Source organism: Pongo pygmaeus, chromosome 2 (assembly GCF_028885625.2).
Source record: "Pongo pygmaeus isolate AG05252 chromosome 2, NHGRI_mPonPyg2-v2.0_pri, whole genome shotgun sequence".
Classification (NCBI taxonomy): domain Eukaryota; kingdom Metazoa; phylum Chordata; class Mammalia; order Primates; family Hominidae; genus Pongo; species Pongo pygmaeus.
Genome location: NC_085930.1, coordinates 106,548,581 through 106,573,164, shown reverse-complemented (window position 1 = coordinate 106,573,164; position 24,584 = coordinate 106,548,581). Strand labels below are relative to the sequence as shown.

The window sequence follows — 24,584 nt, the reverse complement described above, 5'->3', positions numbered from 1 at the left end:
AAGAGGATTGCTTGAGCCCAGGAGTTCAAGGCTGCAGTGAGAGCTATGATGGTGTCACTGTGCTTCAGCCTGCATGACAGAATAAGACACTGTCTCTAAAAAATAAATCAATAAATAAGTTTGTTGGAAATGTAACTAAGTGGTAAAGTCCAGAAACCAGATGCCCATGGCCTCCCTGCTATCCATTCTGAAACAATGATTCTAACCTTTTCAGGGGTGACTGAGAATCTGATCAAAGTTTTGAACTTGCCTCAGAAAAGTAAATACAGTCAACCCTTAAACAACATGAGTTTGAACTGCATGAAAGTCCACTTATATGTGGATTTTCTTCTAACTGTGCCACCCAAGACAGCAAGACTAATCCCTCTTCTTCCTCCTCAGTCTGCTCCAGGTGAAGATAAGGAAGAAGACCTTTATGATGATCTATTTCCACTTAATGAAGAGTAAATATATTTTCTCTTATGATTTTCTTAATAACATTTTTATCTAGCTTACTTTATTTTAAGAATACAGTACATAATACACATAACATACATAATATGGGGAGTCGAAAGTTATGTGGAATTTCGACTGCACAGGGTATCTATATCCCCTATGTTGTTCAAGGGTCAACTGTGTACATACAGAATTTTACATGTAAACATCTTTTTTCCTTTTAGAGACAGGGCCTCACTTTGTTGCTCAGGCTGGAGTACAGTGGCACGATCCTGGCTCACTGCAGCCTCAATCTCCTAGGCTCAGGTGATCCTCCTACCTCAGCCTCCTGGTAATTAGTATTACAGGCACACACCACCATACTTAGCTAATATTTTTGTATTTTTTGTAGAGACAGGGTTTCACCATGTTGCCCAGGCTTGTCTCAAACTCTTGGGCTCAAGCAATCCACCTGCTTCAACTTCCCAAAGTGCTAGGATTACAGGTGTGAGCCACCCTGCCCAGCTGCATATAAATATCTTGAGGTAAAGACCCTCCCAAAGACATCTAGAAGTATAGGTTTAAGAATGTCTGCTCTATCCGGTGCGAAGGAAAAAAAAAATCAAAATCGCAATAATAAAAGAAAAAAAGACTAAATTAAAAAAATAAAGAATGTCTGCTCTAGAGGACAAACGAATAGAAAAAAAGCTAGTAAAGATTGAGTTCAAGGAAAGTGACAACAAAACAGTATAAGAGACATTTCCTTTGGCAAAATGTCATTAAGAATAAAAGCACAAGTTTCCAAACTTTTACACCAAATATTTCATTTACCTAGTTATATATTCTCTAGTTTCAAAAACAAAAACGCTTAAGTTCTTATCAGTTACCTCTGCACATAACAAAAGAATATTTGTAAAGCCATCAACACAGAGTATCTCTGAATACCTACTTGTGTTCTCCTTTTCAGTTTGACTTTTCTTTGGAATTCGATATACCTCCTGCAAAAAATAAACCAGAAGGAGGGTTATTAGTGAGGGTGGAAATGGTGATTGCTTTTAAACTGATTGTTTTCACATGACAATAAAGAAATGGAAAGGAACAAGCTGGTACTTATTTTCTAAAATTTGACTTATAGCTGGGCTTTAAATAAGAATATATCCTGGCCCCTTAAAAACAAGTAAAAAATATATAGCAGAAATATATATATTTACACCTATCAAGCTTGTACGATCTCACTAGCAAAGTAGCATACTAAATGACTGGGCAAGGATACGCTTCCTAAGCATCTTTTTTTCTTTTTTTTTTTTTTTGAGACAAGGTCTTGCTCTGTCACCCAGGCTGAAGGGCAGTGGCATGATCTCGGCTCACTGCAACCTCTGCCTCCCAGGTACAAGCAATCCTTCCACCTCAGCCTCCCAAGTAGCTGGGACCACAGGTGGATGCCACCATGCCCCGCTAATTTTTTCTATTTTTGTAGAGATGGGGTTTTATCACATTGCCCAGGCTGGTTTCGAACTCCTGGGCTCAAGCAATCTACTCAGCCTCCCAAAGTGCTGGGGTTACAGGCGTGAGCCACCAGGCCTGGCCAAGTATTCATAATTCTAATGTGCACTTGCCATCTCTACTTAGAGAAAGAAAAGGTTAATAACTACCCAGTTATATAAAAACACTTCAGAAAAATTGTATGTGTAAAGACAATTCCTACTATTCAGTGTATTTTTCTATAAATGCAAAACCGACATGACTAATGGCCAATGTAATATCTACTTTCACATTGTGATTGTTATAAAAAATAAAAAATATAAAGGATAAGCATTAGATCACTGCTCCTCTTGATCACTGTACCAAAATTGATCCTGAGAAATGTGAACTGTTTTAAAGGCTTTTAAGTACCTTTTCTTGTATTATCTAAGGCCTAGAACCTATTTTGTTCTTTAACAACTCCTCACTATCCCACCGTCCATCAAGTAACTATTGGGCACAGTACTTTCTTATCCAGTCATCTTAAGTGGGCCAGTAACAAGCCTACACACTCTCAACGGTACATAACGTGATATCCTCCCTTCAGAGGAATCTCATAATATTAACCACACCTGTGTGGCCTCCGCTCCACAATTGTTGCTTCTAACAATATTTGTGAAAAATAATAAGCCACATGTCACACAACTGAGGAAAGGTCATGATGTAATAGTCAGTTGCCATTAAAAATGATCAATATGGACTGCACAGATCCAGGGAAATCTATATAAATGAAAAAATTTTTTAAACCTCCAATACTATATGCATGCTGACAAATTATCTAATAAAGATGATTATTATAATTAATTGTGCACTTATACTCTGTGCCAGATATCATGCTGAACATTTCAAATACACTATCTTTTTTTCTTTTTTTTTTTGAGACAGTCTTGCTCTGTCGTCCAGGCTGGGGTAAAGTGGCACAATCTCAGCTCACTGCAACCTCTGCCTCCTGGGTTCAAGCAATTCTCCTGCCTCAGCCTCCTGAGTAGCAGGGATTATAGGCACACACCACCATGCCCAGCTAATTTTTGTATTTTTAGTAAAGACAGGGTTTCACCATGTTAGCCAGGCTGGTCTCGAACTCCTGACCTCATGATCTGCCCACCTTGGCCTCCCGAAGTGCTAGGATTACAGGCGTAAGCCACCATGCCGGGCCTATCTTTTTGTTTTGTTTTGTTTTGTTTGAACCGGGGTCTCTGTCGCCCAGGCTGGAGTGCAGTGGTGTGATCTCAGCTCATTACAACCTCCACCTCCCAGGTTCAAGCGATTCTCCTTAGCCTCCCCAGTAACCGGGATTACAGGCGTGTGCCACCATGCCTGGCTAATTTTTATATTTTTAGTAGAGATGGGGTTTCATCATGTTGGCCAGACGGGTCTCGAACTCCTGAGCTCATGATCTGCCCACCTTGGCCTCCCAAAGTTCTGGGATTACAAATGTGAGCCACCGCACCCGGCCCTTCAAATACATTATCTTATTTGAGCTTCAAAACAACCCTATGAGGTAAGTACTATTACCTCAATTTTCCAAAAAGAAAACTTATTTAAAAAGCTTAGCAACCTACCCAAGGTTATGATGCTACCAGACAGTCTAACTCGAGAGCACTTTTATCTTCTGTATTAGATGACACAGGACATGCCTAACAACATTATTTTGAGAAGGAGTACCATTCTGAGATTTATGCACAAATGCAGATGACATCCTCCATCCCCTTAACCTCTCCTTCCTATGTAGAAGAACTTTCATTAGAGCTGTGATTCTCTACCCTGGTTGTACAATTAAACCACCCAAGAAGCGTTCATGGAAATACCACCCCAGACAAAGTGAATCTAAATCTCTGGATGTGGATGCCAGACATGCATATTTTTTAGAAGCTCCTCAGATGATTCTGATGCACAGAAAAGGTTGAGAACTACTGAACTACTGGCTACTCTTATCCTCACTCACCCCTCCCCACAAGAGAGAATCTGGGAGAAAAAACTAGGTAGGCCTGCCCTCAGCTAAGAGACATCCGGGATCTCTTTTCTCTTGATCTGCTTTTGCCTCTAGAGAGGGGATACATTCCCATCTGCTACTATGAGGGACATCTGAAGTTACTGAGTTGTCCATTTCTAGCTGTGGGTAATACTGAATCAGGAATAAAGACAGGAAGGAGCAAGCTGGCACTCTTAGTTCTGTGTGTCTTACTCCTCTATCTGCCTCTCAGAGGGGTTACTAGACAGGAAAAAGAACGCCACTTATTGCCATCTACCCACACTATAAGGGAAAAAAGGTATTCCGCTAATTTTAAGAAGCTTGGAAATGACATTTGCATTAGGTACTCTGTAAACCTAGGCACTCCAAAAGACAGCAGGTTCATTCACAAAAGGTACTTAGAGCTGATGTATTGAGGGTCCAACTAAGAATAACACAATTTTGACCTAGTTTCTTTTGCATAATATCTTGGCATTCTAAGCATTCATTACAAACATTTAAAGTAATTTATTACATAGGCCTGAAGTTGGGGACCCACTCTGTAGTGGCAGTTAATGTACCACCAGAAACGCTTCTCAAAGATAAATTCTTTGTTACGTTCAAAAGTTTAGATCAACTACTAAGTTGAAAATGTATTTTGATGTTCACAAAATAATGATTACTACTGACTAATGACCAGGAGCTACTATTTACTGTGTGCCTAATCATATGAGAAACAATTTCTATCAATATGTACTCAAGCACTTTGAGCTGCTAACTTGATCCTCTCTCTTTATATAGTCAAGGCTACGTACAAAATTTAAGCTGGCAACTCAGATTACCTACTCTCTCCTCCTTATTTTATATATTAAGAGTGGGGTCCTGAAAATACAACTGAAGTTTTCCAAAGTCCCACAACATTGAAAGCTGAGAAGGAAGCAGCCACGTGAGGATAACTTTGACATTTCTTAAGATCATTCTGTCTTGTGAATAATAGTATTAGTCTCAGTGATACTTGAGTCTGTCTGGAATGTCACATCCATAGGCCACAGAGTCTGTTACAGAAAATGTTTAAATTGGCTTCATTCATGTTAACCCTTAATGTAAAATCACCTTACTTTGTTAAATATTTCACTCAAGAGACTGGCATACTATAAGAGAACATTTCAAAATGATAATTATATGATCTGCCAAACAAGGGAGAATAGAATAAGGACATTTTTCAGATCTAATGTTATTTACTGAAGAGAATACTGAAGACAATACTATGGATGTTCTAAGATTTAATATTGTGTGTGTATAGCGATGGGGTCTTGCTGTGTTGCCCAGGCTGGTCTCAAACTCCTGGCCTCAAGTGATCCTCCTGTCTTAGCCTCCCAAAGTGCTGGAAGCCATCATGTCCAGTGCAGTGGTGTGATCATAGCTCACTGCACCCTCAAACTCCCATGCTCAAGGGATGCTTTGATCTCAGCTTCCCAAGTAGCTGGCCTACAGGTGCGTGCAACTATGCCTGGCAGATTTGATATTCTGTAAGTTAGGTTCTAGGACTGATCTTGCCCTCAGACAGACCTAAAAGAATCTGCTTCCACACTCCATCTGATACTTTTTACATATTGTCCTCTTACTTCTTTAGTGTCTAGGTGCAAATCTCAACTAACACACACAATTCATACACACTCGTGTCTTATTCTTTGCTGTATCTCTAGCACCAAGAACAGTGTCTGGCACATAATCAACACTCAATTCCTTTCTGAATGGACCAACAAGTGAAATTCTACTTCTAATTTATAGAAATCACCTACACAGTGCTACATAAACTCAAAATACTGCATATACCCTATGCTTTTTATCACTATACCATCAATCGCTTTTATCCCTGGAAAGAACTACTGTTTAAAGGCCTCACCTACAGCCCAAAACATTGTGTTTCCAGGGTCAGAGTGATAAATATACATTTGAAACTCAGGAAACAGGCAAAAGCAAAAGATCACAATTTGGGGAAATTTAAGAAACAATAACATATAGTGATACTGCTGGAGATTGCCCAGACACAAAACATACAGAAAAAAATAAGCAAATAAAAGTAAAAGGTAGAAAGTCTTTAACTCGAAATAGTATGTTCCATATAGTATGTTTTCTATTAATAAACACTTGAACAAGTTACCTACTACTACCAGGTCACATGGCTTACTTTACAACGTTTTCTTATGACAGGCTCAAAAGGTACTCATTGGAAGCAATGCAGCACTTCATTAATACATCCCAAATAAACTCTAAAAATATACTGTAGAAACTGGATTAAAACAAAATTATTAAATAATGTATAAGAAATCTTTTTCTGACAAGAAAAAAGTTACCACTGGTTTAGACTGTTCCTGAGCAAAACAACACTTATAAGAACAAAATAATTGGCGGGGCGCAGTGGCTCACGCCTGTAATCCCAGCACTTTGGGAGGCCGAGGCGGGCAGATCACGAGGTCAGAAGATCGAGACCATCCTGGCTAACACGGTGAAACCCCGTCTCTACCAAAAATACAAAAAATTAGCCGGGCATGGTGGCGGGCGCCTGTAGTCCCAGCTACTCGGGAGGCTGAGGCAGGAGAATGGCGTGAATCTGGGAGGCGGAGCTTGCAGTGAGCTGAGATCATGCCACTGCACTTCAGCCTGGGCGACAGAGCGAGACTGTCTCAAAAAAAGGAACAAAATAATTTACAAGAGTAAGATTTCCACCTTTTGTTATATAGAGATCAGATTATCTGTTCTGTAATAACATTTATTTTTGAAAACTAAGACTAGATTTAGTTATTCCTTGTTAACAAGTACAGATCAAATCTCGTATAGGCCAACAAACCTTTTTTCCTACATATTTCCCTAAATGACAGCAATACTGAGAAAGAGAAAAAAAGACTGCAAGCAAGGCTGGGTGCTGTGGCTCACACCTGTGATCCCAATACTTTGGGAGGCCAAGGCAGGCGGATCGCTTGAGCCCAGGAGCCTGGGCAATATAGCAAGACCTCGTCTCTAGAAAAATGAAAAAATTAGGACCAGGCACAGTGGCTCAAGCCTGTAATCCCAGCACTTTGGGAGGCCAAGGCAGGCGGATCACGAGGTCAGGAGATTCAGACCATCCTGGCTAACATGGTGAAACCCTGTCTCTACTAAAAAATACAAGAAATTAGCTGTGCGTGGTGGCGGGCATCTGTAGTCTCAGCTACTCGGGAGGCTGAGACAGGAGAATGGTGTGACCCTGGGAGGCAGAGCTTGCAGTGAGCCAAGATCTTGCCACTGCACTCCAGCCTGGGTGACAGAACGAGACTCCGTCTCAAAAAAAAAAAAAAAAAAAAAAAGGAAAAATGAAAAAATTACCTGGGCATGGCAGCCTATGCTATAGTCCCAGCCACTCACGAGGCTGAGGCAGATAGAGCTCTTGAGCCCAGGAATTTGAGGTTCCAGTGAGCTAAGACAGCACCTGTAACAGAGTGACATTTCATCTCAAAAAAAGAAAAAAAATACTGTGAGTAAACTGCCACTTTCATAGCTAAAAGAACAGACAAAATGCAGCAGGAATGGATAAAAAGAAAATAGAAAAGCAAAGCTATGGAGCCTAGAAGTTCAGGTGCCAACTTCAGGTAAAAGGCATTCTAGGAAAGAAGAAAATATTTTACAAAATTAAGCAGGTAAATTTTCCAGAATTAAAGAAATATGAAATACTACTGAGCAATAAGGCTAAGAGGGCCAAAGGGAAAACAGAAGGATTATGACCTAGCAACTCTGCACCTGAGTAGAGGGGAAGCTCAAGTAGGTCAAAGAAATTTGATTAGAAGATACTATACATGTCTGGAGGGTTTCATAAAAATCACATACATGGGTGGGAAAGAGGAAGAAAGAGTGAGAGGGAGAAGAGGAAAAGGGGAATGAAATAATTTTGTTTATGCTTTTAAACCCCTGAAGAAACACTCTAACTTCGAATAGCAGGGCTCCGAAGAAATGAAAGGTAACAAGATCTGTGCAGTTTTCAGCCACTAAGAAAAATGGGTGAAGAATATGAACAAAGTTCTTAAAGTAGGAAATACAAACAGAAAGATGTTCAATACCTAATACATATGAGAAAAATTAAATCAAAACTGCTATATTCCATTTTTGCCTATCAGTCTGACCAAGATAAAACTTGACAGTACTTGTGCTGGCCAGGGGTGGTGAAATTCTCATTCTTACGTATATACACTGCCAATGAGAGCTGAATTGATATAATAACTATGAAGAGCAATTTGGCAATGCTTATCAAAATTACAACACAGACTGTAGCTCAACAATACTAATTTTTAGTAACTTAGCCAACATGCATATTACTATGTGTGAATGTGTGAAATGACTTAGGTGAAAATTACTTGCTGCTAAGGCAAAGAAAGCAATCAACCTAAATGGCTATGAGAATGATTAAATAAATTATGGCATACCTATACAGTAAAATAATATGCAGTTCTGAAAAATAAATTCTTTATAAATTGATATCAAGTAACCTTCACATTATATTAAAAAGGAGCTGAATAATGCTGCCAGTTTTATTTTAAAAAATAAAATATATGCATAATATGCATAAATTATCTCTGGAAAGCTACACAAGAAATTGCTTGATTGCCTCAAGGAAATCAGATGGAAGCCAAGGGTAGGGAGGAAACATTTCACTGTATGTCTTTCATATTTTGCCTCATGTGCAGAAATAGCCTGTTTTTAAAACTAAAAAAGAAGAAAAGATAAAATGCCTCAGAAAAAGTCCTAGGCATAGTACCAAAGACTCTTGTGCATTATGGGTGTATTCTTGGTGAAGACCATAGCTACTCACAAGGCAACTTGTAAATGTTGTTCTTCAGTAAATGCCATACCTAGAAAGTTCTCCTAGTTCACTGCCTCTATTTAAACTTGGTCCCCCAACCACCTTCTTTTCTAGCCTTACCCACCCTTCATTACAAAGCTAAGAGTAGGAGCCCTCCTGATACCCAAATCATCTAGAAACACTTTTTGAACCACAGTTCATTCCTTTCTCAACCCAGATATATACACGCCCCTGTTAGAGAAACTACTCATATTTATGGACCCTCACCCCAGAAATGCTATAGTCTTACATGTAATTTTAGAGGTTCTAAACATCTCCTGAAGTTCAATTATGGATCACAAATTTAAAATCTCTGCAGTAGGCCGGGAACGGTGGCTCACGCCTGTAATCCCAACACTTTGGGAGGCTGAGGCAGGTGGATCACGAGGGTCAGGAGATTGAGACCATCCTGGCTAACAGGGTGAAACCCCGTCTCTACTAAAAATACAAAAATTAGCTGGGCGTGGTGGCAGGTGCCTGTAGTTCCAGCTACTCGGAAGGCTGTGGCAGGAGAATGGCGTGAACCCGGGAGGTGGAGCTTGCAGTGGGCCGAGATTGTGCCACTGCACTCCAGCCTGGGCGACAGAGCGAGACTCCGTCTCTTAAAAAAAAAAACAAAATTCTCTGCAGTATTGAAGGAAAAAAGATACTTGAACAAAACACTAAAATGGTTTCTATGACGTTAGAATGAATTCAGACTTATTACAGTATTTAAATCAGAAGCAGATTAAGAATGATCTAAAAAGGCCGGGCGCGCTGGCTCACACCCGTAATCCCAGTACTTTGGGAAGCCGAGGCGGGCGGATCACCTGAGGTCGGGAGTTCGAGACCAGCCTGACCAACATGGAGAAACCCCGTCTCTACTAAAAATACAAAAAGAAATTAGCCAGGCATGGTGGTGCATGCCTGTAATTCCAGCTACTCAGGAGGCTAAGGCAGGAGAACTGCTTGAACCCGGGAGGCAGAGGTTGCGGTGAGCCGAGATCGTGCCATTGCACTCCAGCCTGGGCAACAAAAGCGAAACTCCATCTCAAAAAAAAAAAAAAAAGAAGAATCTAAAAAGTATTTGCCAAAGAAACAATTGCATGAACTGCCTAGAAAAGACAGAGAAATAGTTATTTTTTGGACCAGAAAAGTGAGTGGAAGAATACAGTATTTAAATCAGAAGACATGAGTCAATTGTCAGCTGTCACTTAAAAGCTAAGTTACAACCTCATGGGCCTGTTTGATTCCATTTTACAGCTGATAAAAACACCACCACTTAACTTCACAGGGTTGAAAAGATTACAATGTGCTCATGAAAATATTTTCTGACCATCTATCAAATAAAAAATATGTTCTAGGGATTCGAGAAGCAGTATGAAAGAAAGCATGAAGTTACCACAGAAAAAGATTGACTTTCTTCATATTTTCATTCACATATTTATGAAATGTCAAACTACATTACCAAGCTCTTCACAGGACACTGGGAAGACCCAAGTGACCAAGACATAAGCAGTCTCTTCCTTCACTCAATGTACCACTATAAAATGTTATCTGCCTTTGATTGGAAAAGATGTTGTGAGAGCCTATACAAAGGGCAAAACAAACACTCTATCTTGGAGAAACAGGAAAGACTTTCCGGGGGGGAAAAGGAAGAAATTTAAATGAGAAGAGACATCCAAAACAAAAGAGTTTTCAGGAATGAGTGTATGTGTGTGAATATTGGCAGCAGAGGTCTACTGCCTGTCTAGAATGGCTTGAGAGGAGACTGCAGAAATAAATGGAAACCGGACCATGCCAGGCATGCGAGCCACGTTAAGAAAAATGAACTTAATTTTAACAGTGTAATGGTGAGCCATTTAAAAATTTTAAATAGGAAACTGAGATGAAGGATTTATATTTCTGAAAGATTGCTCTAGCTACTGAATGTAGCACAGATTATAGGGGGCACATAGTAGTCACTCACTATTAGTAAGAAGTAATTTATAATAACCATTACTGCCAAGATGCCATAATAAAAGTAACTCTTATGACAAAGATTAAAAAATTGTCCATGCCTTTGAAGAAAGCAATTCCATGGTCTAGTGAGGGGAAACAAGCATCTACACAAGAAGTTTTAGTAATCGGTTAAGATAATTACAGTTGTATAGAAGTACAGAAAAGGACAAAGCATGAACTGCAACTCATTAAAAAAAAAAAGTATTCCAAGCAAGGAGAACAGTATGTTCAAGGACATGAAGAGGTGAATATGTATGGTATGAGAAGACTGATGTGCCTCATGCACTGAGTGTGTAAAGAGAAACTGCCTGCTAGGCAAGAAGTTTAGACAGATATGGAATTACTTTCTCTATCATACACTAAAGGCTTTGTTCTTAGAGTAATGGAGTCTCTGAGATGTTACTAGAGGTTCCTGTTAATCACATCTGTGTTTTTAAAATACGGTAGTATAATGAAGGATTACATGAAAGGGGAAAAGAATGAGAGCAAGAAGGATAAATGTTGTAAAAGTGTACGTAAGAAATGGCAGGAGCCTGAATTAAAAGTGGCAAAGAAGAGATACTGTGCCTTATTTATTTTTCAGAGACAGAATCTCGCTGTGTCACCCAGGCTGGAGTGCAATGGTGTGATCTCAGCTCACTGCAACCTCTACCTCCTGGGTTCAAGCAATTCTCCCTCCTCAGCCTCCCGAGTAGCTGGGATTACAGGCACTGCCATCATGCCCCGCTAATTTTTGTAGAGACAGGGTTTCACCATGTTGGCCAGGCTGGTCTTGAACTGTTGACCTCAGGTGATCCACCTGCCTCGGCCTCCCAAAGTGCTGGGATTACAACTGTGAGCCACCACGCCCGGCCTGCTGTGCCCTATTTAACATGTAGAACAAAATAAATCTCAGGTGCCCCAAGAAATACAACTTTTTAAGGGACAGGCAAAAGAAGAATGAACAACTGAGAGTTACAGAAGGAATCTCAAAAGATTCAAAGGAGGGTATGGTGTCAGATTAACAGATGGAAACAAATGATAGATAATAGAGTGGTGAAGTACATTGTGTGTACGAACATGTTAATTGATACACACACACATATATTTTATACAATCTGCTGACGGGTCCTAGAAACAATGTCCTAGTATCGACAACTTCATCTAGAATCCAGATATTGGTTTCAAAAACATTTCCCAACACGAGGAACAAGAGATTCTTGAAGAAATGACCAATTCCAGGGCTGGGGAAGGGACAGTACAAGATGAGCCTGGAACAGCATATTGTAGCAAAAAGGTAAAAGAAAATAATGGAGATATGTCAGAATGACACAAAAGCCAACATGAAAGGGCTTCTACTGGCCAAATATGGGACAATGAAGGCATCAAGTAAATAATGAAGTTAATGGATCATAATCTATTGGGTAAAATAAGAATCTATGAGTAAAATAGTATAAATCAATGAATGAACAAATAGGAGAACAAGTAAAGTTCTTGCTTACAAAAGAATGTCCAATAAACAAAGTAAAAGGAATAATGAATTAGAAAATCACCATTTGGCAACCACCATAGTAAGTAATTCAAGCAAATCGCTGGATGCTAAATCTAATGGATACATTTTATGAAAAATAGGGTATTTACATATTTCCAAAGTTGCTCATATGTGATGCTTTTTAATTACAAAGGGAAAAATCGTAATTTTACACTGGAAAAGTCTGGCAGACTACGGCTTAATCAAGTGATAAAAGTTGACAATGCTAGTAATGGGACAATTCAGTACCATGAGAAAAACACTACTGTAATATTCCTGACCAAAAAAATGTACACCTGAATCCAAACAAAGGAAAGTTTCAGACAAACCCAACTGAGGGGTATTCTACAAAAATTCAAAAATACTTTAAAATGTGAACTTTATAAAAAATAAAGGCAGACTGAAGAACTATTTCAGAGTAAAGGATACTAAGGAGACATACAACTCAACTAATGTATGCTCCCATATTAGATTCTCAGCCTTTTTTTTTTTTTTTTTTGCTATAAAGGCCATTATGTGAACAACTGGCAAAATCTGAAAGAGGTCTGCTGATTAGATCATAGTATTTTATCACTGTAATTTGCTGATTTTGGTAAGTACACTAAAGTTACACAGAAGAATATCCTTGGCTTTAGGAAATATACAATATCCAGGGGCATCATATCTATAACTTAGTTGTTGTTGTTGTTGTTGTTGTTGTTAAGACAAAGTCTCACTCTGTCATCCAGGCTGGAGTGCAGTGACACCATCATGGATCACTGCAGCCTCAACCTCCTGGGCTCAAGCAATCCTCCCACCTCAGCCTCCCAAGTGGCTGGGACTACAGGCACGTGCCACCATGCCTGGCTAATTTTTTAGTTTTTGTAGAGACAGGGTTTTGCTTTGTTGCCCAGGCTGGTCTTGAACTCCTGGGCTCAAACGATCTGCCCACCTCTGCTGTAACTTACTTTTTTAAAGTTCAGAAACAGAAAACAATATAAAAAATAAGGTAAAATGTTAATACTGGGGAATCTCAGTGAAAAGTTTAGAGGAATTTTTCACTGAATTTTCTCTAGACTTGTAACTAGAATGTGTGTAACATGTAGAATATGTACAGAATATTATTCTTGCAGTTTTTCATTAAGCCTGAAATTATATCATAATTAAAAGTTTAAAGTATTAAGAAGGAAAATGTATGTGTTTTCATTATGGTTACTGTAAGACTTAAATTATACTGCCTACATCTATATTAAAACAGTCTCAAGTTTCTGACTTGGTCACAGTCCTAAGGGAATAACAATATTCCTTAATGATCACTTCTAGCTTGGAAATTCTATAATGTATACACCCTCCCACCTCTCAAGATAGCTGTACAACCAAATCACTTCCTAAACAGCATCAAGACTTTTTTAAAAAAACTAATTTCATGGGCAGCAATAGAAACATGATCATTATGTCTTTAGGGAAACAGAATTAAGAGCTCACCCAAAAGAGTAAAGTGAAAATGACTTCATTCAAAACCAGAATGTTTAGAGCAGCCAGATTCTGCACTTTATCTTTTAGATCAGATGTTGGCAAACTTTTTCTGTAAAGGACAAGACAGTAAATATTTTAGGCTTTGTGGGCCATCCAGTCTTTGTCACAACTACTCAACTCTACCACTGTAGTACAAAAGCAGCCACAGATGATAATACATAAACGAATCAACATGGCTGTGTTTCAAAGAAAATTTTATTTACAAAAACAGACAGTGAGGCAGATTTGGCCAACCCTTGATTTAGATGAAAGTATTTGGTTAAAAAATGGACCAATAAATTTTAGATCATTTTTGCCTTTTACCAAATGAGACATTTATTTAAAAATTTCAATGTTGCTGTAGCTAAAACAGCATTCTTTAGGGGCAATTCTAATTTTGTTAAAGGATAAGTAATATTAATCCTTATGGATACAGAATAATCTTACTCTAGTAAGAATTCGAAAATTATCACAGAAATCCAGGAAACATAATTTCATTTTCAAATGTTGCACAGCAGATTTCACATACAATATTAGCAAGGGAGTGAAATTCCAAGCGGTGACTCAAAAATTCTCAGTTTAGGCAACTCTATGTTTTATTTTAACTTTTCATAGAGAGTTTTAATATGTAGCTTTCTAGGGAAATACTTGATTTGCTGAATTAAAGATAATGTCTTGAGATAAAGATGAAATAAGAGAAGACTAAGAGTAGTCATTAGGAAGAGTTCAACTTATCACATGTAGGTAATTTTGTCCCTAAATCATCTAACTCCAGATGCAAATGGAAATACCCAGACTTCATTCTAAGGAGAAATGCACATCCTATAATCTAAGTGTTTATAAGAGAGGCTCTGGAATCACTAACCATTAAAATCTCTCGGTGTTTAACGGCAAATGAAATTGCCAAGTTCACAGGAACCTTACCTCCTCTTCTTATGATCCAAATGAATGAAGATATTCCAGTCAAGTTACACTTAGTCACCACTGGTAACCAGCTGTTTTGCCCTATGAAGTCTAGGGTATATTTTCAGCATGAGGGGTGATATGCAACAATTTCTTCTGCAAACAGAAATATATGCACATATCCCTGCTGAAAATGTAGCCTAGTAAATTTTCACATGAAAATGAATACATGCTCACAAGTGGCAATGTGCTAGGTGATGTTTCTGGTTGAGGTCTACTTTAGGAGTCAAAATGTGTAAGCCTTGTGGAGTCAAGGCAGTGGTCCTGTGTATATAGGTATAGAAAAAGTAGCTCACTTAATCCTTTCTCGCCAGGAGTAGGGATTTTCCCGGAACGACATCCATTGTCGGCAATGGACGCACCAAAATAACGCCGGCGCCAGTGAGTTAACCACCTCTGTCCTCTTTTCACCTATTATATTTTTCATGCATCATCCAACTTCCCAACCATCTTCCTGTTTCTTCACAGAATGCACGCTAGGTTCTCGTTTTTCTTCAGCACGAAGTTGGAAATGGAGTTGAGAAAAGGAGACACATGGTCAGCTGGTGATGTTAACAAGCTCCTTGCTGCCCTGAGAAGCTAGATGGAAATGGTTCAAGTTACAAGGGGGATCATCATCAGATCTGGGAGGACAAAGAGTAATTCATGAAGCTTCATTCCCTTCCCTCCCACCCTCTTTCATTTACTGATGATTCCTATAGTCTGCCACCACAGCAAAACCAAGATTAAGGAATCTGAAGCAATCCCTCTCTGTTCTTCACTCCATCCAGTGTGTAGAAAAGCCAAGTGGAACACATGTCCACCAATGTTATGGTGGCCCCCGGTTGGTCGGGGAGACTTGAAATGGCCATAACCACATAACCACAATCTTAGACCAATGCTTTTTAGTATGATCTTGGAATTAAAGATCAGCAACTAACACAGTGTTTGACAATAGGTGCCTAATAAAGGTTGGTTGAATAGGACATTTATTTTTCAGCCAATGTCTACTCGAACACATAGGTGGAAGTCAGACAGAAGTAGTTAACTCTTTCAATGCCGGGATCATATGGATATATAGTAATCACATCAAGTCAATGTGTTTCTCTAAAACATGTTCAAATTATGGATTCCTGATTTCAGACTTCTGGTTAAATGCTATCTATGTTTGTCTGGTTTTTTTTAAGAACCACCATAATCAGAGTTTTGAAAACAGAGCCACAGTAAATGTTAATTAGAATGATGGATGAATTAAGAACCCCAGCACCAATATATAACAAAACATCACAGTTCACTGTCAAGTAAAAACATTTCTCAGTAATACAATTCTAGATGGGTAATGATTCCAGAGCAAACTAAAGTTTGAAGAAGAGAGGAGAATTTTACTTAATGGCTCCCTTGACACTAAGAATCAGGAAAAATCCAAAGTATGAAGGATAAGAAGGATATATTTTAAGTACAAATAAAGTTTTAAACCTCAAATCAAGAGGATCATCAAGCTACATAGTATTATAAAACTTCTTTGATGTTTCAGATAGGAGTGGGGAAGATAAGAAGAAGGGGAAGAAATAATTTTGTAGGACTCAAAAGTGTGTCCAGAGTGTGAGTTTAAATTACCACGGTTACATCTAATTGGGTTAAGTATATCCTAGAGAGTAATTCATACCATCACAATTACAGAAACCCACTATCGTACAAAGAAACAAGAATATTTACTTTTTCCAGATTTTAAGACAGCTTTACAATGATTACATCTTAGCAGTTTTAAAAAATAACGTCAACCAGAGACTTCTCCGGCAAAAGTAAACTACTGGTCTACAACCCTACTTATTCTCCTTCCATAAAACTACAGCTGTAAAGGCCTTTTCTGTGTCCATTTGTGTACATGTCTTCATCTCCACCTTCTTAACTGAGCTTCTTTACAGGCTCTACTAGCAGCCCCCAAACACGAGGGACTCCTTTTAGGGACTTCTGTGCTGTCACAAAGCAGGTCTTAAATAAAAATCCATCAAGTGACTATCCCAGCACTTCTTTCAATTAACTGCAATTCTGATTCCTGCAGTTCACATACTGACTTCATAAGTACATTTACTACGAACCCTTCCTTTTATATTTAGAAAAAGGCCTGATTTCCTAAGACATAATAAGGCTGACTTTATACTGAATTGTAAGTGATGAAAGTAACATGAGTAAGAGCTTAAATGGGTAAACAAGAGCTGAAACCACAACATACTTAAAGAAGGGTCTCAACACAGCAAATGAGGAAGCATAGTACACAACCACCAACTACTCATTTTGCTCAGTGTTTAAGGCCAGTTTCATTGGGTCAAATCACAGGATCTAATGGAGTGAGCTTTGTCATCATAATTAGGGGCAGGGAGGATTCAGGTGTTCATCTTGCTGCAGAGTCAGGATTGCTGGTTTATTTAGTTGCTTCATCTCTGGCAGAAGAAAGGAGGAACAGAAAAATAGAAGCTAGTTAAGTAACCTGTTCCCACAGGGTCCTCAAGACATGGATCCCAAGTCCAGATCACTTACAAATGAAATGTGCCACACCTCTCCTAGGTTTATCCTGTTATTCATTCTTGTGTTTATCCAAAACTCAGTCTGGGTTTTCTGCAAAGCAAACCCTGCACATCTTGCTACATTCTTCAACAAGAGATTATGTATGTAATTGGCGTAAGAGTTCCAGATCTATTTTTCCTCTTTTGTCCAAAGAAATAGGCATTTAAAAGCAGGCCCATTTCAGAAACAATAATAGAAGTGAACACCAACTACTAACATAAAGTTGTTTTTCTAAAATAAAAATTTACATTCAATCATTTTTAATAAGCTGCTAAATTACCTTAGTTTTCCAATGATTTTTAATTTTCCATTAATACAACTGATTTCCAATAAATTTAAACACTAATTTTTTCTCATTACAAATAGAATCCTAAGTTTGCTACTCAAAGGATTTTTGTTTTTAATGTGAAGAGCACTTAAATGACTGAACTCACTATTGTGATATACTTTTCTAAGTGAGAGAAAAGAAGACATTTGTATATTAGTTTGGCTAATATGACTCTTGCCACGGTTTAGAGGATGTTTGAGACACTTATAAATAAAACAGTAAGAGAGACAGTATTCCATTTTTCAGAAATATGCATGGCTAAAAAAAGTAGTTAATTTTGCTTAGGTTTGTAGAACTCTAAACCTGAGTAATTCAAGTTGAAATGAACAAAAGATCCTTCCTTACCTTTAGGTCTTTCCAACTGTCCAGGAGTTTGGTGGCCAAATCACTTATATCCACTGTTTTATCTGGCTGTTCTTGGCTCCTTTCACTCTCCACATCAGACACACCCTCCTCTTCATCTTGGGATGGTGTTTCTTCATTAATAGGTTCTTCTAGTTTTGTGCCATTGCTCTCTTTGGGCTCTATTTCAGCGTCAGCTTCTGGTTCAGATGTAGGTAGCTTACTAGCTTCTACGTTGGTTTCACTATCAACTTTGCATTCAGGCAGCTGTTGTGGGAGTAGCTGTTGTGACTGCAATTCTTCCTCTTCCTCTACAGGGACATTTTCTAATTGATCAAGATCCTCTTTGCCATCCTTGCCTTCTAGCTCACTGGTTGCATCAGAGATTGCACTGTCCATGCTATTTTCACTTATAATTTTCAGTCTGCGAAACATTAGTTTCTTGGGAGTGTCTGCGTCAGCTTCTGTGCTCAGCTTGGTGGAAGGATCAGGTATGTTGAGTGGTGTGTGAGCACGCGATGTATTCTCACTAGAATACCCATCTCCTTCACTCAACGGAGGGACAGCAGTCTTAGTCTGAGACCAGCGTTGAATAACTGGAAGTACTTTGCTTTCCTCCAACATATTTTTAGTAGGAATGGGCAAGTGTTCCAAAGTCTTTATAATCTGATTAAACATAAAAAAAAATTACATCACTTTGTACAGTTGACTTTTTTTTTTTTTTTTTGAGACAGAGTCTCACTCTGTCACCCAGGCTGGAATGCAATGGCATGATCTTAGCTCACTGCAACCTCCGCCTCCTCGGTTCAAGCAATTCTCCTGTCTCAGCCTCCCAAGTAGCTGGGAGTACAGGTGCTCACCGCCACGCCTGGCTAATCTTTTGTATTTTTAGTAGAGACGGGGTTTCACCATATTGGCCAGGCTGGTCTCAAACTCCTGACCTCAAGTGATCCACCCACCTCGGCCTCCCAAAATGCTGGGATTACCGGCATGAGCTACCACACCTGGCTACAGTTGATTTTGGTTTTTTTTGAGATGGAGTTTTGCTCTTGTTGCCCAGGCTGGAGTGCAATGATGTGATCTTGGTCACTGCAATCTCTGGCTCCCTGGTTCAAGCAATTCTCCTGCCTCAGCCTCCCGAGGAGCTGGGATTACAGGGATGCACCACCATGCACAGCTTTTTTTTTTTTTTTAGTACAGATGGGGTTTCTCCATGTTGGTCAGGCTGGTCTTGAACTCCTGACCTTAGGTGATCCGCCTGCCTCGGCTTCCCAAACTGCTGGGATTACAGGCGTTCAGCCATAGCGCCTGGCCTACAGTTGACTTTTTCAATCTCTGTATGGGACTCAGATTATTTCTGCAACAGTAGTTCAGTTTTGCTACTGCTTTATTAGGACCTACATCTCTGTAAACACAAGCATATTTAAAAATCATAATATTGTTTTCCTTAAGAAAGAAAAACTTTCAATAAGACTGATCAGCAAGAATCACAACATCAAATAGGACTGATCAATATTCTCTACCAGTTCCTAAACCTGGGTATCTTTTTAAACATATACACTACTGGACCAATCCTGGGTATCTTTTCTTAAAAAGTTTACCAAGTGTCTGTGATATAGACTTGGCAGCTATGTAACAACATATTTAAATGATGTCTGTCATACACACAAAAATGCAGACATCTCTTCAGCTTTTGATAAACAGCTATCTAGCAGAGATCCTCTCCTCATTCTTAGACAACCTCCCCCATTCTGAAACCCAAGAATTTTTTCTGAAGTATTCCTCAATGTAGTTCCACAGAAACCCCAAGGCTTCCTCAATTTCCTCAAGCCAAATCTCCTGGGAGAAGGACGGAGGCAAGAACAAGTACTTATCTGCCCATTCCTTTTTGTTTTTAAAAGTGTTTTATTAATTAAAAGACTTTGGGATTATATTACAAATTAGAAAGTTAGAAAATATTATTAATTTCATAGAAAAGTAAAGACATCATAACTCCACTAACAATGCTGCCAATGAACCTTTACTTAGATCTTTTAAAACACTTATTTAAAAGATTCCTCACAATGTTCATACTCTTGTTATGCAGAATTCAGATCTTTACCAATTCTTTAGACCCCACAGTTCAAATTTTATATGACTTCCCATCTTTTTAAAACTCTGGTTTTAACAACAAACTGGATCTTTCACTTAACTATGTGGTTGTTATTATATCTTGCTCTTGTAGTTCCCTGCTATGTAGTACCAACTTTAAAAAGATACTATAGGAAAACCATGGGACAAACTACTAACAAGGTGTATGTACGGTTAGATACGTTAAAGGAATGACACTGAGATGAAAAAATTATTTGATTATTTAATACCAATGATACAGTGCTAAATTCATAATTACTGATATTATCACACATCCACAACCTAGGCAATCAATATAACAGTTTTAAGAAACAAGCAAGCTAAATGTGAACTGACCTCTTCCTGAAGCTTCTGGTTACTTTCCCGGCCGTCACCTAGCTCTGCCATCCAGATCCACAACAAAGACAGCCCATGACGTTCCAGAAAGGACTTCAGGCAGGATTGTGAGTGTGTGTTCTTTCATGGGGGAAGGGAGACAGGATGCAGAGCATTGGGAGGCAATACCAGAATATTACAAAGAGCCCGAGGAGAGTTCATGTATACATTACACATTATAGGGTTCACTTACATTCACAAAAAAAACCCTAGAAACTCTGTTTTCATTAGCCTAAATAGAACTCTACAACAAATGCTTTAAACAGATTATAATCTTCTCACAAAATACAGCCAGTCAACTGGGATTTTACTAACGTAGAAAATTATATGAATATTAATAGGTCATTTATAATGAAAATTCTGAAGAACTAAGAAAAAATTGCATCTAACTTTTTAAATAAAGCTAAAACCATAAAAATTAGTTCTTAAATAATTCTTTCTTCTCTCCCTTTCAGATGATTGTTGAAAAGACCTCTTTCTCCTGTTAGTTTTGTTTTTTTTTTTTTAATCATCATGGTTTTTTTAAACTGTGGCTTATAACTACAATCCCAGCACTTTGGAAGGTGGAAGAGGGAGGGACTGGTTGAGGCCAGGAGTTCAAGACCAGCCTGGGCAAAATAGCAAGACCCTTATCTCTACAAAAATATAAATATAAAAATTAGCTGGATGTGGTGGTGTGTGCCTGTAGTCCTAGATACTCAGGCAACTGAGGCAGGAGGATCACTTGAGCCCAGGAGTTCCAAGGCTGCAGTAAGCTATGACTGCACAACTGTGTTCCAGCCTGGGCAACAAAGCAAGACCATTTAAAAAAAAAAAATCATTTTGTGTTATCTAACATCTTGTGGCATACTTAATAAACTGGTGTAAAAAAGGGTACTGTTAAAATTTTGTGCTTGGAGATCACGTAGTACAAATGGCTTTGGGATGCTAATAACTGGAGGGTAAAAGGCTATGGCAAGTGTGATGAATTATTACAAAAAAAAAAGCCACCACATTCTTCGAATATAGACAGAAAGCAAACCAGGTCTACTAATGCCATGGTCCCCAACCTTTCTGGCACCAGGAACCAGTTTCAGGGAAGATAATTTTTCAACAAACTGGGTGGGGGATGGATTCAGGATGAAACTGTTCCACCTCAAATCATCAGGCATTAGATTCTCATAAGGAGTGTACAACCTAGATCTCTCGCATGTGCAGTTCACAATAGGGTTCATGGTCCTATGAGAATCGAATGCTGCTGCTAATCTGACAGCAGGTGGAGCTCAGGCAGTAATGCTCACTCACCTCCTCCTGTGTGGCCCCGTTCCTAACCAGCCCATGGCCTGGGGATTGGGGACCCCTGTACTAATAGATTAAATGATACTGAACTCTTTAGCCATTTTAAATAATATGGTACAAGCTTTGAAAGTCATACACAACTCACATATCCATTTAAAAAATAAGATTGGCCAGCCATGGTGGCTCACGCCTGTAATCCCAGCATTCTGGGAGGCTGAGACGGGTGGATCATCCGAGGACAGGATTTCAACACCAGCCTGGCCAACATGGTGAAACCCCATCTCTAATAAGAAAACACAAAAATCAGCTGGGCGTGGTGGCTGGCGCCTATAATCCCAGCTACTCAGGACGCTGGGGCAGGAGAACTGCTTGCACCCAGGACACAGAAGTTACAGTGAACCGAGACTGCACCACTGCACTCCAGCCTGGATGACAGAACAAGACTCCATCTAAACAAACAAATAAATAAATAAATAAAATAAGACTAACTCTTATCAGAATTATTCCTTCTTCATTCATCTTCATTCATTCATTCCCACCCCAAAACCAGAAATAAAAAATAAACATTAAAGTGTTCACCTGTATGAGTTCCAGACAGGTAAGTTTCTGCTCCAAAGTTTCAATTCTAACCATTAGCCGGGATAAGCTGAGCACCTGGTTTTTATCAGAGAGACCCTCACCATTTTCCATCAGAGCTTCTAGCTCTCCATCCACCTACCACAGCAAATAAAAATACCTTTTTATAAAACAACAACAACAACAACAAAAAAAAAAACAAAAAAACCAAAAAGTTGCTCAACCTTATCAATTATCAGGAAAACACAAATTAAGACCAAACTGGGAAAGTACTAGACTGGGGGAAAAAGTTAAGAAGGCTGATGATAATAAGTCTACTGTTGATGAAAGTATAAAGTGGTATAATACATTTGAAATGCATTTCATTCACTCATCAAATACGTAGCAAGAACTTATTATATGAGTCAAGCATAATTCTAGGTGGAGATCTGCAATGAGCCAAAACAGAAAAACCTGCCCTTATGGGAGACTATGAACAAATTACATTAAACCAAAAGGACTTCAGAGATCCTTTATGGTTCATAAATATGATGATTGGGTTTTCACGCTGCTGTGTGAGATATATCTCCTTCAAACTCATATAAGTTATATGTTATAATATATAATGACCTTTTTATGATGTCAGCATATGAATGACCCAGCTGATAGGGGCCGGGTGCTTCAGAAAAAAATAAAGCATTAGCCTGAAAAATAAAATAGTTGTATCCCCATGCACAGAAATTCTACTTATCAGAATAAACTGTAGAGAAATTCTGCATATGTGTACCTGAAGATTCATAAGAATGTTCACTGAAGTAATACTTATAATAGCAAAAAATTGCCAACAACCCAAATATCTATACAAGTTGGATGAACGGCCATGTTCACTCAATGAAATATAATACTACAGTGAAAGGAATCAAGTACAGCCAAATGCAACAACATCCATCAATCTTAAAAATATGTCATTAAGAAAAAGCAAGTTCCAAAGAATTACATGCTATATGAATCCATTTTTATGCACCTCAAAGCTAAACTTTTTAGTGATACATATGTGAAAAACTGCTTTTAAACAGGCAAGGATGACCGGGCATGGTGGCTCACACTTGTAATCCCAGCACTTTGAAAGGCTGAGGCAGGAGGATCACTTGCGCTCAGGAGTTTAAGACCAGCCTGGGCAACACAGCCAGACTTCATCTCTACTAAAAATCAAAAAAATTAGCCAGGTGTGGTAGCATGTGTCTATAGTCTCAGCTATTCAGAAGGCTGAGGCAGAAGGATCACCTGAGCCTGGGAGATTGAGGCTACAGTGAGTTATAATTTTGCCACTGCACTCCAGCCTGGGTGACACAGTGAAATCCTGTCTCAAAAAAAGGCAAGGAAGTAAGACCCAAAATGTACAACAGTGGTAACCTCTAGGTAGGAAGAAGGAAGCAGAGAAGCACTAACAAGGATTTTATAATTATGCTTTGTAACATATATATTCTTTGAGTATTTTAAATATTAAATGTAAATAATGGGGGGTGGGAATCAACCTACCAAAGGTTATTTCCAGCCCTGCATTATGGCAGTTGCAGGATATAAAGATGCTTTCAAAGAATTTATTATGGGGGAGATTAAATTAATTCATATGAAACCAAACAAGGAAGCATTAACTGCAAATGTTACATAGAACTAAGAGGTCTACATAAGGGAGTAATTAGAATGAGTCACTGAAATAAGATTAGAAATAGGTAAGATAAAGACAAGAGGAAAGGGTAAGCAAAGTAGTGAGGAAAGTGTGAACAAAGGAAAATAAGAAATCATGACAGTGCATAAGTCAGCAAAGCTCAAACAGGTAAGGCATGGTGACGGACTGAGAAAAACCATACCAAATAAAAGACTGGGCCAGATGCAGTGGCTCATGTCTACAATCCCAGAACTTTGAAAGGCCAAGACAGGCGGATCACCTGAGGTCAGGAGTTCAAGACCAGCCTGGCCAACATGGTGAAACCCTGTCTCTAATAAAAATACAAAAATTAGCCGGGCGTCATGGCGGGAGCCTATAGTACCAGCTATCTGGGAGGCTGAGGCACGAGAATAGCTTGAACCCACGAGGTGGAGGTTGCAGTGAACCGAGATTGTGCCACTGTACTCTAGCCTGAGCGACAGAGTGAGACTCCTCAAAAACAAACAAACAAACAAACAAAAGACTGGTGTTAGATTAGAAGATCTCAATGTAACATAAAATAACTTGAATATGATAAAGCCTGAACAGAATCCTGAACAAGGGAATAATATGATCAAAGTGGATTATTATTTTTTTATTTTTTATTTTTTTTGAGAT

The 24,584-nt window shown here is 38.8% G+C and overlaps 1 protein-coding gene and 1 pseudogene across 5 annotated transcripts in view; one reads left to right on the top strand and one right to left on the bottom strand.

Moving 5' to 3' along the window:
* The window catches only part of SETD2 (SET domain containing 2, histone lysine methyltransferase), a 146,681-nt gene that overhangs the window by 49,760 nt on the left and 72,337 nt on the right, over positions 1-24,584 (bottom strand). For 4 of the 5 annotated variants that reach the window (XR_010125597.1, XM_063661229.1, XM_054481903.2 and 1 more), the window contains exons 10-13: positions 22,283-22,417; positions 20,387-20,506; positions 17,924-18,586; positions 1,364-1,412 (exon numbers count right to left, since the gene is read on the bottom strand). Coding sequence is in view for 3 of the 5 variants with exons in the window: in XM_063661229.1 (XP_063517299.1) it covers positions 1,364-1,412; positions 17,924-18,586; positions 20,387-20,506; positions 22,283-22,417 (967 nt within the window). In the remaining 2 variants the exon portion in view is untranslated. Of the gene's footprint in view, positions 1-1,363; positions 1,413-15,117; positions 15,286-17,923; positions 18,587-20,386; positions 20,507-22,282; positions 22,418-24,584 lie in introns of all 5 variants that reach the window. The other variant, XR_010125598.1, reaches the window with a different exon arrangement.
* LOC129034468 (small nucleolar RNA U13) lies at positions 22,787-22,926 on the top strand (annotated as a pseudogene).